This window comes from Trachurus trachurus, assembly GCF_905171665.1.
Source record: "Trachurus trachurus genome assembly, chromosome: 13".
In the NCBI taxonomy this organism is placed as follows: Eukaryota; Metazoa; Chordata; class Actinopteri; order Carangiformes; family Carangidae; genus Trachurus; species Trachurus trachurus.
In genome coordinates, this window is record NC_139892.1 from 31,871,833 (window position 1) to 31,885,247 (window position 13,415).

Genomic DNA, 13,415 nt, shown 5'->3' on the forward strand with positions numbered 1-13,415 from the left:
AGGTAACTGTATTTTGTTTTCTTCTTTTCATAGCTCTTACGGTGTGTTTGCATTGAATACGGTCCAAGGAATAAACCATTGTGAACCATCAGTTTGAGAGTCCGACCATCATTTAGCCGGGGATGCTACAGACACACAATGCTTATGTAGAGTTGACATGTGAAATCCTTATGGAGGAACTGCAGCCAAAAGCAGAATGAAGAACTGGGTTAGTTGCAGTGATCCTCTCATGACTGTGATGAACAAAGGTTTTACAATCTGCAGAAGACTGCAGATTGTTCTCTGTACAGGCCAGTAACCAGCTGAATGTAACTACTGCTCAGCTCTGCTTATGATTATACCATATTTAACTAAATACAGTACATAGCAAGTGTGGAGACTTGGTAGTCTAAGAGATAGTTACGTACAAGGTTAATACTCAAAATAGATGTTTACCTAGAAAGATAACAGCCTTTGTTATTGTCTTTAGTTAGTGCTTTTTGTCGTTCAAACAAAGACCAACTTCAGTTACAGTAAGGAACTTTTCACATTTTAACATTTTTATGTATGTATATGAATATTTACGTTTGCATGCTTGCGTGTGTTTAAGAATACAGTATGGCACTGGTTATAGTTTGTGGTTATGATGTGTATTTGTTTTAAACAGTGCCCAAGTGACAGCATGTATCTTAGCAGTATCCCTGGAAACCATTTTCATAGTTGATCTGCAGGGCACAGTTCAAGTCCGATGCCAGTGGTCAGTGCCAGTGCAGGAAGTAGTCTGCCCTTTCTGTAGTGTGGCAGACGCTGAGGGTGTGGAGGTCAGGGTGGGGGTTGGGGCTTTCGCCACGTCTGATTTTCATGCCAGAAACTAGAATACTTATCAGACACACACTAATAAAACCCTAGTATTTGCATTACAGAAACAAGTTGTTTTAGTTACAGAAAAGAAAAATGAATTTGATTCTACTCTGGGTCATAAAATTAGTGTAATAACTCATCTATCAGACGATGTAGGTCAAACTTTGTGCAAAATTCTATTTTCGAGTAAATCTGGGATGAAAAGTGTGGTAGTTTTTTTTCGCATTGGATAATGCAGGCGCACGGATCATACGTCAGCCTGCTCTCGATTCATCAGCCACTGATATTGGATCCGTCATCTGTCAATCAAACGTCTGAGACAACACACACACACACCGAGCTCAGTCTCGCCCCAAACATTGAATATCCCGCCCGCTCGATAACGATCAATCAAATTCATTTTCCTTACTCGGGTAAACTCGTGCAGCAACTTGTGGAAACTCGTAGGAGGCGCAGGACAAACGGCCATTTCTGAACACATTTAACCATTGCAAAAGATCTTAAAAAGCTAAGATACAAACATAACCGGGGTTTTTTTAGAATAACCAACATCAGCATTCTGTGTGGTGATGGGGTTGTCATGTATTTTGTGCCACAAGAGACAGCTGTGCTTCACCCTCATGACACAGCACAACACAACACGGGGGCTGCTCAGTACAGCTCTGAGACGATGAGTGTGATGCAGTATCTCACACCTAGCAGTCCAAGGAAAGATCAATAATTGATCTAGACAGTGTGCCACCACCTGCTTCAGTCTCTCAGGGTTTACATGCCCAAGTGCTCTGAGAACACACACACACACATACTGTATGTGTCTTTTCCTCCTGTTACTATAATGATCTACACGTATACACACCTTCAACTCGGGTATAAATTGAAGTTGTCACTCTGTCACAGCGCAGATGATCAAAAGTCAGATTGTGCTTAACCCCCGACAACTCTCTGGTGACCTGGCTGACATGGCTGCCTCCGAGGTCAAACTGAGACAAGCTGTAAGGTCATCAGCAGATAATGCTTGGCTGGTACTGAAAACTGTTTCACCTGCAGCCCTTGTGCTCTGAGGTGGAATCTTTTCACAGATGTGCTGTGAACGTAGGAAAAGGCTTTGCTGCAAAACTGGAGAGAAGCCTCCTGTTTTCATGTCGGCCATCAACTTTTCACCATTCCCTTTTCTATCTCATTCAGTCCTTCCTGGTTTCATTTGCTCCTTAAATCAACTCCGGCGGCCTCGCTATCCCCCCCCCCGCCCCCCCCCCCCAATCTCTGGATGTTTAGCCGTTTATGAGAGAAGGTGGAGAACAGCAGGTGCGAGGACTGCACAAAACACCAGAGAAGTGATCCAATTTGGAGTGGGCAGTAAATTGTGTGGACATCTGCGCACTGCATGGTGCGGAGCTGAGCACAGGGCAGGGTGGATGCATATCTCTGCCTGGCTGTACTGCTGACAGGGCACAGAAACAGCCGTGGAGGCGAGCCAGGAAGGCAGCAGAGAGAGAGAGAAAGACCGGGGATTGGGACCTGACACATTCTCAGAGTCTCCGTCTCCATATCTGACTCGGCTGTGGAGGTTTTCTGCCACATTGCAGAAAGAGCAAAAGGGGAAGCTAATATGGTGTAGGGAAACATAAAGAGTGAGAGAAGATAAAAACCATATGACCTAAAATTCATCCAGCATACCAGAGGTGTGGGAGGTTTGAAAATTTATAGAAACATACTTTAAATCTCACCACGGCCATCACATAAAGCTTCAGGTCTCTTCCCTTTGATTCATGAAAATGGTCTTCAGTAACAGCACGCCGTCCTGGGCCTCAGTCTCTCCTCAGCCCCACAGGACGCCTCTCCAGACTGGGCTAATTGAACAGATTACAAACCTCCCCTTCTTTCTCACTAATTAGCATTCGTGTGCCATGGACTAAATGGGTGTGTAGTCGGTCTCGGCCCTTCCACTCGTACAGGCGATTATGATCTCCTGCCACAGCGGTGTCTCTGGTCATAACTTCATTAACGACTTGGCTGACTTTTCCCAAACTCTGCTGGTCCCAGTCCCCCCCCCCCCCCCCCCCCCCCCCGGGGAGTTTGGGTCTGAGTTTATCTTCCCTATAGCACACAGATTTTTGCTAGGATTCATTTTTCTCACAGATTTCTCAGCTCTCGACTGTTATGTAAGCGAGAATGCTTCTCCCTTTTTTATTTTGTGAAATGTCTGCATTCAGATGCATACCTACAGACCATATTGGTTTTGATTAATCGTGCTTGTCATCATGATCATCCCTGCAACTCACAACAATAGTCTTACAAACTATCATTTTCATCAGCACAAGCATGGCTGTAATCACTCTGATTTCTGTAGTGATTGTCGACATTATTATGATTAGCAACATTTTCATCTTCCTCACCTTCCTCATAATTCTCTTCCTCCTCCCCTTCAGTAATATCATTTCCACCTCCTTCAGCACATTTACCCCCCCCCCCCCCCCCCCCCCCCACACACACACTTCCTTTATGGTTATGCCCATATGTACATATACTGGTCTTTTCTATAATTGCTAGTTTGGATTTAAGGCTTCATGATGAATGCAAAGCTGTGTGAAATGCTGTCTACCACTGAACAATCCATTTAGCCTCTATAAACCCGAGCTAGATTAAACAAATTTGGTAAGTCTGTGTCTGTCCTCGCCGGGTGACAAGCTGTACACTGCATACACTATACTGCAGACTGTGACCCGACGTGCTTCCAATTTAAATGAATCTAATAGCTGTGAGTGCTTGTATATACGTTGGACAAGATGTTGCTCTCACAATTCATTTCACACTTCGTTAGCAAGTGAAATTGCTGGCTGGATATACAGTATGGAAGGGAAGATCAATATATTACAGCCAGGTATTAGTGGTGCAGTCCAATTCAGGCGCTGAGGTTCAACAAATTGTGTAAACACAATTACAAAAACATGATACAATGGTGCATTTTTATGCCTCATGAGCCGATTTCAAACACGACTGTACATACATCTGAATGTCTAGGAAATGTCTGTTGCCTAGGAAATGGGGAACACCCACAAATTCACACATACTCCTCTTTTCTCCTCCTCTTCACTCACCCAGTGATTTGAATGGAGTAAATCATCATTGCGTGTGGGAAAGAGATTGATGGCCAGTCTCAATGGTTTGCCCACCCATTCTATTTAGAACGGCAGGTCAGTCGGCCAGTTAAGGCTCCGACCTCTATTGTGGCTATCTGACATCTCTATTCATCATCACACAGTCTGCATCCTGCTGCTGCTGTTTCAAGGCATGGGCTGCTTGGTTTGGCACTTTGTGTACAGCAAATATGGGGTGCATAGAGTTGGTGATTTAATGGTATTGAGAGGAGAATAGTGATTTGTCAAATATCTGAGATTTTGCCATGCCATTTATACTGTGGTATCTCTCCCTTCAATAACTTCTATTGCATTAGGTAACTGTGAAAAATGTTATGTTGACTTTTTTTATTTTTGTATTTTATTGTTTGCACTGACAGACGTACAATCATTATAAAAGATCAGTAAGAAAAAACAGTTAAAATATGTGCAGGAAAGATCATAAAGACCAACAGGCTTATAAGGCACTAAATAACTTTTCTTAAGACTGTGCATATCTTCTTCTTTTTTTTCTTTTTTCTTTTATTAATGCACATTTAAACACACATTACAAGACAGTTACACAGACATGTACAAAACCGTATGGGACGAAGGGCGGTTACAGGTATATTGGGTATATTGGAAATAAAACAGAGAATAAGGAGGAGTAAAGAAGAAGGAATAGGAAGGGGGGGGGGGGGGGGGGGGGGTGATGAATGATGTGAGGTAGTGTTTTCAAATCAGCTCTAGACAAATTGTATGAATAGTGACCAGGTTTTATTGTAGTGGGTGATATTGTCGTTCATGGTTAAGGTAAGCTTTTCCAAATTTGAATGTTCCATTAGCAGATTGTACCAATGTTGTAGTGAAAGTTTTGTTCTGTCTTTCCAATTGAGTAATATTATGATGGAGAGATGAGGATGAATGTTTGATGATGTTTTGGGATTGGTAAAGTGCATATCTTCATCTCATACACAGATATATATATAATACAACATTTAACAATAGTAGCCTATATAGCGAAATGAAGATAAAATACATACAAAACCCAATGATGCAAAAGTGACTAGATCTGTAGGGATTGTTTGAGCTTTTTCCATCCATATGATGAGGTACCTTGATGCATCTATTAGTTGACATTTGGCTGTTTGGTTTGAATCAGCCAAAAAGTCACCATGATCTGTCTATTGCAACATGCTATTGCAAGCAGGTAGATGAAACTATTTCACTAAGTAACATTAATGTGTATTTCTTATGGTTCATTTAAGCTTGATGCAAGAGATTATAGTCAATTTACACATTTGGTAGACATTTTTATTCTAAGCAATGCACAAGTAAGAGACAACACTGAAGATTCAGTGCAATATGAGACCTTGGTGTAAGTACTACAGTAGTACATCTATTCAATAAGTGCAACAAAACTGCATAGTAAGTGCTAGTTAGGCACATTAGGGCGTTAGAGGTGTTACAGTAGGAGAGGATGAGTCTTGAAGATAAACAGGGATACGACTGCTCTGAGAGCTTTTTCCACTGTCAGGAAAACATAGATGAGAACAGCCAAGACTGTGATTGCCTTGTGTGCAGTGATGACAATGCTAGATGATGTGTAGGAACACAGTGGACAAGACAGAGCATAAGGCTTTATGATTGAGTTCAAATGTGGTGCAGACTCAGAGGTCACTGTGAAGGCAAACTATAGTGACTTGAATTTGATTCAGGCAGCTATGGATAACCATTGTAGATCAATGAGTAGAAGAGTGACATGTGCCCTTTCAGCCTGATTGAGGAGCAGAGAGGCTGGTGCATTGTGGACCATAATGGTATCCCTCTGCATCAAGGGAGGCCTGCCATAGAGGCAATGCAGTAATCAAGGCGAGAAATAATCGTGGCTTTGATTAAGAGTTGGGTGGTGTTCTTAACTATCAGATTTATCTTAAGCTGTATAGTGCAAAGAGGCACAACTGGGAGATGGTGCCTCGTGGTCAGAGATCTACACCGAAAACCACAGGGTCATGTGTCAGGAACAACACGTATAGTTGAGTGCTGTTCACATAACAGTGGTATGTGAAGCCATGCAAGGAGATACTTGGAGGTAGGTATGGAGCTCACATTATTTGTTAATCATTTGGTGATGAATCTCTTGTTTCTGGAACATGGCTACCACTATCAGTCGGTCCACTGTCCAAAGCAAGAAAGTACCCCATGAAGCCACATGTGAACTACACAACCAGATATCTATGATACAGTAGATACAGTAAAACATCTGGTTGAGGTAATGATCTAGTAATGTTGGTTTTTGAAACTTCTAAAGACAGACTTACCAATAAAGTCTGGTTGGACACTGCATCGGTGCACGAGTGGAGAGTCAGGCCTAGTGGATAAACCCAGGGTTTATCGAACTCACACATGCTTTAGCTGTTTTATATCACTCTGCATCACCTCCTTTTTTGTCTTCTCCAATAATGTTTTTTTATTTTATTTTACCGAAAGTGTTTCAACAGTTACTCTGGTTGTTCCATCATCCACCACTTCCACTTGCAGGGGAAAGGTACTGATAGCTACAGAGGAAAACAAAAGCACTATCTTCTCTCTGTTTGATTTCACAGTCTGCTTTTGTGCTATGAATCCAGTCTTCATTTTTACACAAAACTGCATGAAAGAAGTACGAAAGTGATAAACATTTTCTTCATAATGATGAAGTAAAATGCAGATGATGTCTGTTGTCACTTGAAAGTAGAATGAATGCTGTAGTACAATGTGGCCAGATTACCTCTTCAACTTGGGTTGTAAACATATTAAGCCCTGTGATGATCAGGAAATGTATCTATGCCAGAATTCAACAGTCAGAAAACTTAAAAAGGTTTTCTATTCTTTTATCAAAATCCTCTACTTGCAAGGCAGAACAAGACAGACGAGAAATCTTTCACTGACAGTAATACACTGGTACATCTTTACAATTTTCCATTTACCCTTGCATTTATGCAGCACTTTCTTAGAGCAGGGTACATTGGACTCTTGGCATTGGGTAATAGATAGTAAGGATAATCTGTAGAAGCTATAGGGAGGCACATAAGTGGTAAAGGTGTTTGAGGGGATACATTGAAAAGATATGCGAGAAATATAAAGCTGTCTTTTATGACAATGGGGCTCGGCTCCTCTTTATCTGAAAATGACATGACATGAGAGACCTGGGTATTGAGTCTATTGTCTGGCCTCTTGTGTTTCTCATAACCAGGTAGGACATTTCCCATCTGTGGGCTTGGCCTTGTACTGCTGTCAAGTTCGTGACGCTTAATTTTCTGTCATTTGGCTTCAGCCTGAGTCTTATTTCAAGGTTGTCTTTTCCCCTCTGCCCCTGAGAAGAGAGAGGGAGAGAGAAAAAGTGAGAGCCAAAGAGGAGAGAGAAGATCCTCCAAGGTCACTTTCAGTGTCTATCCGTTAGAGTTTGTGAGTTCCTGACAAGGCAGAGACAGTTTCAATTTCTCACAGACTGTCAGGAGCTCCGTGTTTTTTAAATGCCTGTGAGACAGATGTAAGCAGAGGAAGATGTTCCCTGACTTTTCAGTGTTATCTGAGGAGCATTCTTTTCTCCAGCCTTATCTCTCTGTCAGTAATGGGCCTTCAGTGATTCCTGCCAGATAGCTGCTGCGGATAGACTGTTAGGCAGGCAGATAGAGCAAAGCTTTCCCAGATACTGTAGATCTAGACCAGGCTGTTTTTCCACATGTTTCTGCCCCTTGGTGATTGGTAAATCCCATTGAATGGCATTTTGACTGACACCACACCTCTGCTTCTTAGTGGAATGGAGGAAGAAGAAGAAAAAAAACAAAAAGAGAGGAGTGATTGATCCGCAGTGCCTGAAGTGTTGCATGGTGAACTTTCTTTGACCACCTTCTCAATCAAAAGTACAGAAAGAGTCATCTTCTTCTCCAAGCTGTGATGAAGACATGGATCAGAGATCTTTGATGTGACAGATGGTGGATGTCTTCATCTGACCCTCCTGACCCTGGGCTTGTTGCTGCTTTTATTGTTTTGCGAAACAATTCACTGAGGAGAAGGATGCTATGTCAAAAACTGTTTTTAGAGGCTGTGACGCTAGAGGGAAATGGAAACATCAAAGGGTGCAAACTGCGCGCAAGAGTGACCTAAACAATATCGACCTCCTGTTGACAAGTTAATGATAAGTTAATTGCCTGGTGAGCATATGAACTTATAGTCCTCACATTCTCTCCCTGATAAAACACCCAAAGGTAGCTTATCCTCCCCACAGGCATCCAGTTAACTCTACAACTTCTTGCTTTAATTCACTATGACCGATTAATGTTTTGGGAATTGGCGAGGAAAAGCAGAAAGGGGGAGTGGAAGGGCTGATAAGAGAGTTGAAAGCAGCAGTGGGGAATGGAGTTGTAGTAATAAGCCGGACTCCTGCTGTCTCCTCTTTGGGGAGATCCCCACTGGTGCTGTCCCGACTACAGCGTGAGGAGAGGCTCATCCATGGGTCTTCAAAGTGCTGCTCTCTTATGGATAAACTCCTTTGTACTGCTATTATACATTCAACACAGCCTATCTGAAGACAGCGCCCATCCCTCAAACAACTTCAAGTGTAGGCTGAAGACCCAACAACATTATTGGAGCACAAGTCGGTGCTTTGGTATTTCCAGTAGTTTGGGTTATGCCTCAAAAGATGCAGATGCAGCATCTGATCATCAACTGCTGTGGATGAGATTGGTTTATCACTGACATTTGATTTGATCTCCGATTTGGGGCTATTTAAATTACCAGCTGCTGCAAGAGGAGGCAGAATACAACATGAAGATATCATGCTTTGTTGGTGTTAACCCCTCTTTAGCTCAGACAGTGTAGCTGACATCCCCCTATTGTCGCAATTTCTCAAAGCCCCTAAAATAGCTACAGTAAAAAAAAAACACTAAGCTCAAATATATTCTTTTTTCTGCCAATTATGTTCAAGAAAAGCAGCCATTTTCATTTTTATCTTTATTTTTTGAGAACCAGTTAAGTGACATTGTGGCCTCATTGGACTAGTGGACTGATAAACCTACAGTAACCTATGTAACTGAGTAATAGCCTATATAGCTTTACTGTAATTCGAAAACTAAGGGCTAATACTTGTTACTTTTCCAGGCTGTATTTGGTTGCTGTTTTGCACTGGGCTGCAGTAGATGGGTCATATAATGTTGGACAGCACTAAAAAGCACAGTCTGTGAGAAAGGAAGTACGTCAGAAGTGTTGAGAGCCTCTAATGGTGTATAGATTGTCGGAGAGGCGGTGAGCTCCTCTTGCACTGATGGAGATTGGTACTGCTCTGTTAATCTAATAGAGAAGTCTCCAAACAGTTTGATGGCTCATGTAGGTGTTTGATGATCCACTTGCCCTTTACAGTGTTTTAAATTATATAGACTAACGCTATATTTTTCTACAATAAAAGTGTGATTATTTGTGGTTGTGCTTACCTTTAAACGGTGAATGCAACCTGCTGTCTGTGCCCACCTAGCTGTCATAGTCTACAACAGATGAATTCACCCCTGTGTGACACAAACTGAACATAACATCTGTCTGAAAGGGAGGATTTATTGCAGGGCTGTTGCATTGGGTTGCATTAGATTGTACAGGTGTAACAATAAACAGGCAATTCAGTGCAAGATGAAAATGACAGCCCTGGTTGCCACAGCAGAGATCCCTGAGGTTTTTCTTTATATATATGTGTGATAGAAAAGCGGTCTAGATATATTCTAAATTGAGAACGCCTGAAGTGCGTTTAATAATTTACCCAGATAGTTTCCCCTCTCTCTCTTTCTCTCTCCATCCCTTTCTCTCTCCCTGCTATTTGCAAGGTCAGTGGGTGCAGAAGGTTGGGCTTTAGTTGTGTTCTGTCGTCGTCACTTTTCTCCTTCGGAGCTGCAGGCTGCGACAAAGAGCCGGGGCTTATATGAGAGCCGCCACCAGCACAAGACCTGTGCCCGCCACGGAGCAGCAGCAGCAGCAGCAGTAGTTGTGCTTCTCTTTGCGTTTAGTTTGGGAGTCTGAGTAATCACTGAATGACAAACTAAGGCCGCCCGGCTGTTTGACAGCTCTCAAACAGTGCGCAAGCTCACAATATAAGGGGGACGCACTTTTACTCCCGAGTCTATTCATTTTTCCAGCTGACGTGGGAGAGAGGGAGCGCAGGCTGAAGTGTTGGCCGGGCATCTGTCTGTGTGAGTCGGGGAGGAGAAGAAGGAAGAGACGCTGACCTGCTGGGATTTTAAGCCATTCCCGTTATTTCTTCCTTCCTTCCGTTCTTCTTTTTTTTTTTTTTTTTTTTTTTTCCAATCAAGACCCCAGACTCCGGCTGGCTCCTCTGTGGACAGACTACACTCAGAGCGATGACTGTACTGAATCATCCACCGGCTCTCTGTAATTTCTCCGGCGAAGACAGCCCCACCACCACCACCACCACCTCCACCTCCCGTCCTTAGAATTAAGCTGCTGTGAAACAAGTCAGCGCCGCCACCGTTGTCGAACAGCTGGGATTGTACACTTTACCATGTCTTGAGACACGGAGGGGGAAGCTACACAGATGATGGCAGTGAGTATATATAGAGTGGATTAAATGGCACTGATGTTGCATCCAGGCTACTTTTAGCTCGTCTCCCGGGGCAGGTTTTTTTTTTTTTTTTACCCAGGCAGCCGGTGACTTTAATATTTGACCGTTAATTGTGTATTGACAGTCGGGAGGGGAGAGGAGGAAGTGGGGGGGTGGGGGGGTCCATCTGATCACAGCTGTAGCGGGTGTCATCCGCCGTGTGATAGTGTGTGATATAGGGCGTTTCTGTCACCGCTGTTGCCGGGGGGATATCAGGTTCCTCCCGGGACTTTTTGGGGAACATTACATCATTTGAGTAGCCTATGAATGACTCTGCAAATTGAAGCCAAGGCGCGTGGTGTTTTCCTCTAATGTTTATAGCCCGGATAACGTCTCGATTTCAGCCTCTGCGTCCACTGAAATGAATCAATGTCTTAGGACGTATGTTGCCAGATGTAATCACGGAACTGTCACGCGTGCACTAATGCCCCTTGGAGTGGCGCTCGACGCACGCAAAGACTGGGCGTGTGCGATCATGTCCCTCACAAGCCATCTATCAAGAGATCGACGGGCAGAGTTGTGAGGGGTAGTGTTTGACATAAATTAAACCTCCCCCCTCCCAACCCACCCACCCACCGCCACAACCACCTCCAAACAACCGGCCGGCTGCGGGGTGGGGATCGGTGCAGCTGTCAATTTGCATGTATTTTGTTGGCCAAATCCAGTCTGTATGGTCTGCCTGCCTGCCTGCATGCGCGTCGGTTAATCCCATAGCGGATCAGCTTTACCGCTCCAGCCTGCCGTCTTGCAGCGCCTTCCCCTCTCTCTCTCTCTTTCTCTCTTCCTCGTTCATATACACTTTAAATGATTGCATTATATTAATCGGGCTCATGTGACCGTCATATATTGACGCGATGATATCTGGAGACCAGGCGCTTTTAGGAGGCAGCACGAATCGGAAAAACACTTCAAGAAAAAAGGGATCGGTGACCGAGATTTGAAAGGCGATAGCAGCTCGGATACTCTACTTGTACTTAGCGATCTGCCTACTTTGGAGAGGAAAAACCCACCCAGTTCCTGAATCCGGGGTTTTTTAATGGCAATTAATGGGTGAAGAAGCTACGATGACAGGCTGCTTCATACACGACAGGGACTGGTGACCGGCTATAGTGATCCAGCGCGTTTGATGAGCACGTCGGTAAGGTTGTTGGAGGCTGTACACAGACATTAACGCGTTATATGATGAATCATGTAATGTTTAAACCCTGAGTATTACTCTTTACTAATGCGTGACTGTACTCATTTAGCTGTAAATAAGGCTAGTCCAAGTGATTTCGAGTAGCCTATTAGGCCATAACCAGGCCGGTGTGTGTGTGTGTGTGTGTGTGTGTGTGTGTGTGTGTGTGTGTGTGTGTGTGTGTGTGTGTGTGTGTGTGTGTGTGTGTGTGTGTGTGCCCTTAAGTCCTCCCCCTTCAGTTGTAAATCCACGGGGGCGCGGGGTCTTTATGTCAAGAACACACAGATTGTTAAAGTGATCCCAAGAAGGGAGTTTACATAATATGACTCCATATTCAAGGGTAACATATAAAGCAGTTATAATATGTTCTGACTTCGGTCTTATTCCTTAGTGAATAAAATAATGTAACTCTCCCTCCCACATTGGGGTCTCCACACCCCTGTGAAAATGCATCATGTTACTGATGGGTTTTTAATTGCATTGTTTTAATTAATTATCCACAGACACCTTGCCATCACGTCCTGACAGAGTTTGGCTCTTTTGACCCCACCTGTGCTCACCGTCCTGCAGCAGCTTCACTTCTGCTCTCTTTGACCTGTTAGCTTTCCACAGAGAAATGCAAGTTTCTCAGCACGGAGTGGCTTATGTCTCAACACTGCATCAGCAATTTGTGTATCTAGTCTCTCTCTCGAGATGCTGAGTCACTATGCTTTTCTTATTTTGTGTATTGTCCTTTGACGTCAGCAGCCGGTGTCTGCACAGGTGTGATCTAGTAGCCATAACTCAAGGAAGCTTACTCGCCTTAGAATGAATACTGTGTGTTTTGTAGTTTCTCTCCCTTGAATCTTTCTGTCAGAGGCAAAACAAGTGTAAATCCTCATGGTCCAACCCAGTAATGAGCAATCTTCATAATTAATTTATTTTCCAGAGCAGCTCATAATGTGGATCACGTAGGGAAGGTGTCGTTAATTTCTCTTTGCCCTGAGAGAATTTTTGCTTCTCCTTGCTTTTCATTAACTTTTAAAAGTGGTATGAGACGCTATGATAATGTGCTCCTGAGGAGAAAAGACTGATAACTCCGCAAGAGCAGGCTGGAGTCAGGTGGAGATTTGTCTGGGGTTGTAAACAACACCAACGTTTTCATCAGCTGTAAGCTAGTCAGTCAGGCAGTGATTGGGAATCCATGGGAGCAACACACAGTCAAGGTTACACGACAACTCTGGACTCATCTTCTGTCCGTGCCACAGTTTGGTGTGTTGAGTATTGACACGTCAGTGTCACTCACTCTCGGCCCTAACACCCTGTTTTGTCCCCGTGGTGCTGTGCAGATGTAGCAGTATGTGGTGGGATATTGCTCTGACACATCCAGCCACACAGACTCTGCCTTCCCTGTGTGTGTCAAGTATTTCACAAGCCCACACTCACACACACATGCACATATTACAAATACAGAGGAATGCAAAATGAATGAGATAAACGGTGAGCAAAATCCAGGAAGTCGTGGAAGCTTGGAAGCAGTGCAGCTGTAACAGGGAAGACTAGGAAATAAGTCCAGAGGACACGGTGACTACAGAATCTGTGCAGAAAGGAAGTCTCTGTGGGACAGGAAGTGCTTTGTGGTTGCCTGTCTGAAACCACA

The 13,415-nt window shown here is 43.7% G+C and overlaps 1 protein-coding gene across 3 annotated transcripts in view; it reads left to right on the top strand.

Moving 5' to 3' along the window:
- Positions 1-13,415, top strand: part of schip1 (schwannomin interacting protein 1) — a gene marked incomplete at its 5' end in the record, with an annotated part of 230,137 nt that overhangs the window by 178,714 nt on the left and 38,008 nt on the right. The window contains one exon of one of the 3 annotated variants that reach the window (XM_083985104.1): positions 9,914-10,542. The exons of 1 other annotated variant lie outside the window; for it this stretch is intronic. In XM_083985104.1, coding sequence (XP_083841230.1) covers positions 10,534-10,542 — 9 coding nt within the window. Of the gene's footprint in view, positions 1-9,913; positions 10,543-11,212; positions 11,738-13,415 lie in introns of those variants that run through there. One more of the 3 variants, XM_083985103.1, reaches the window with a different exon arrangement.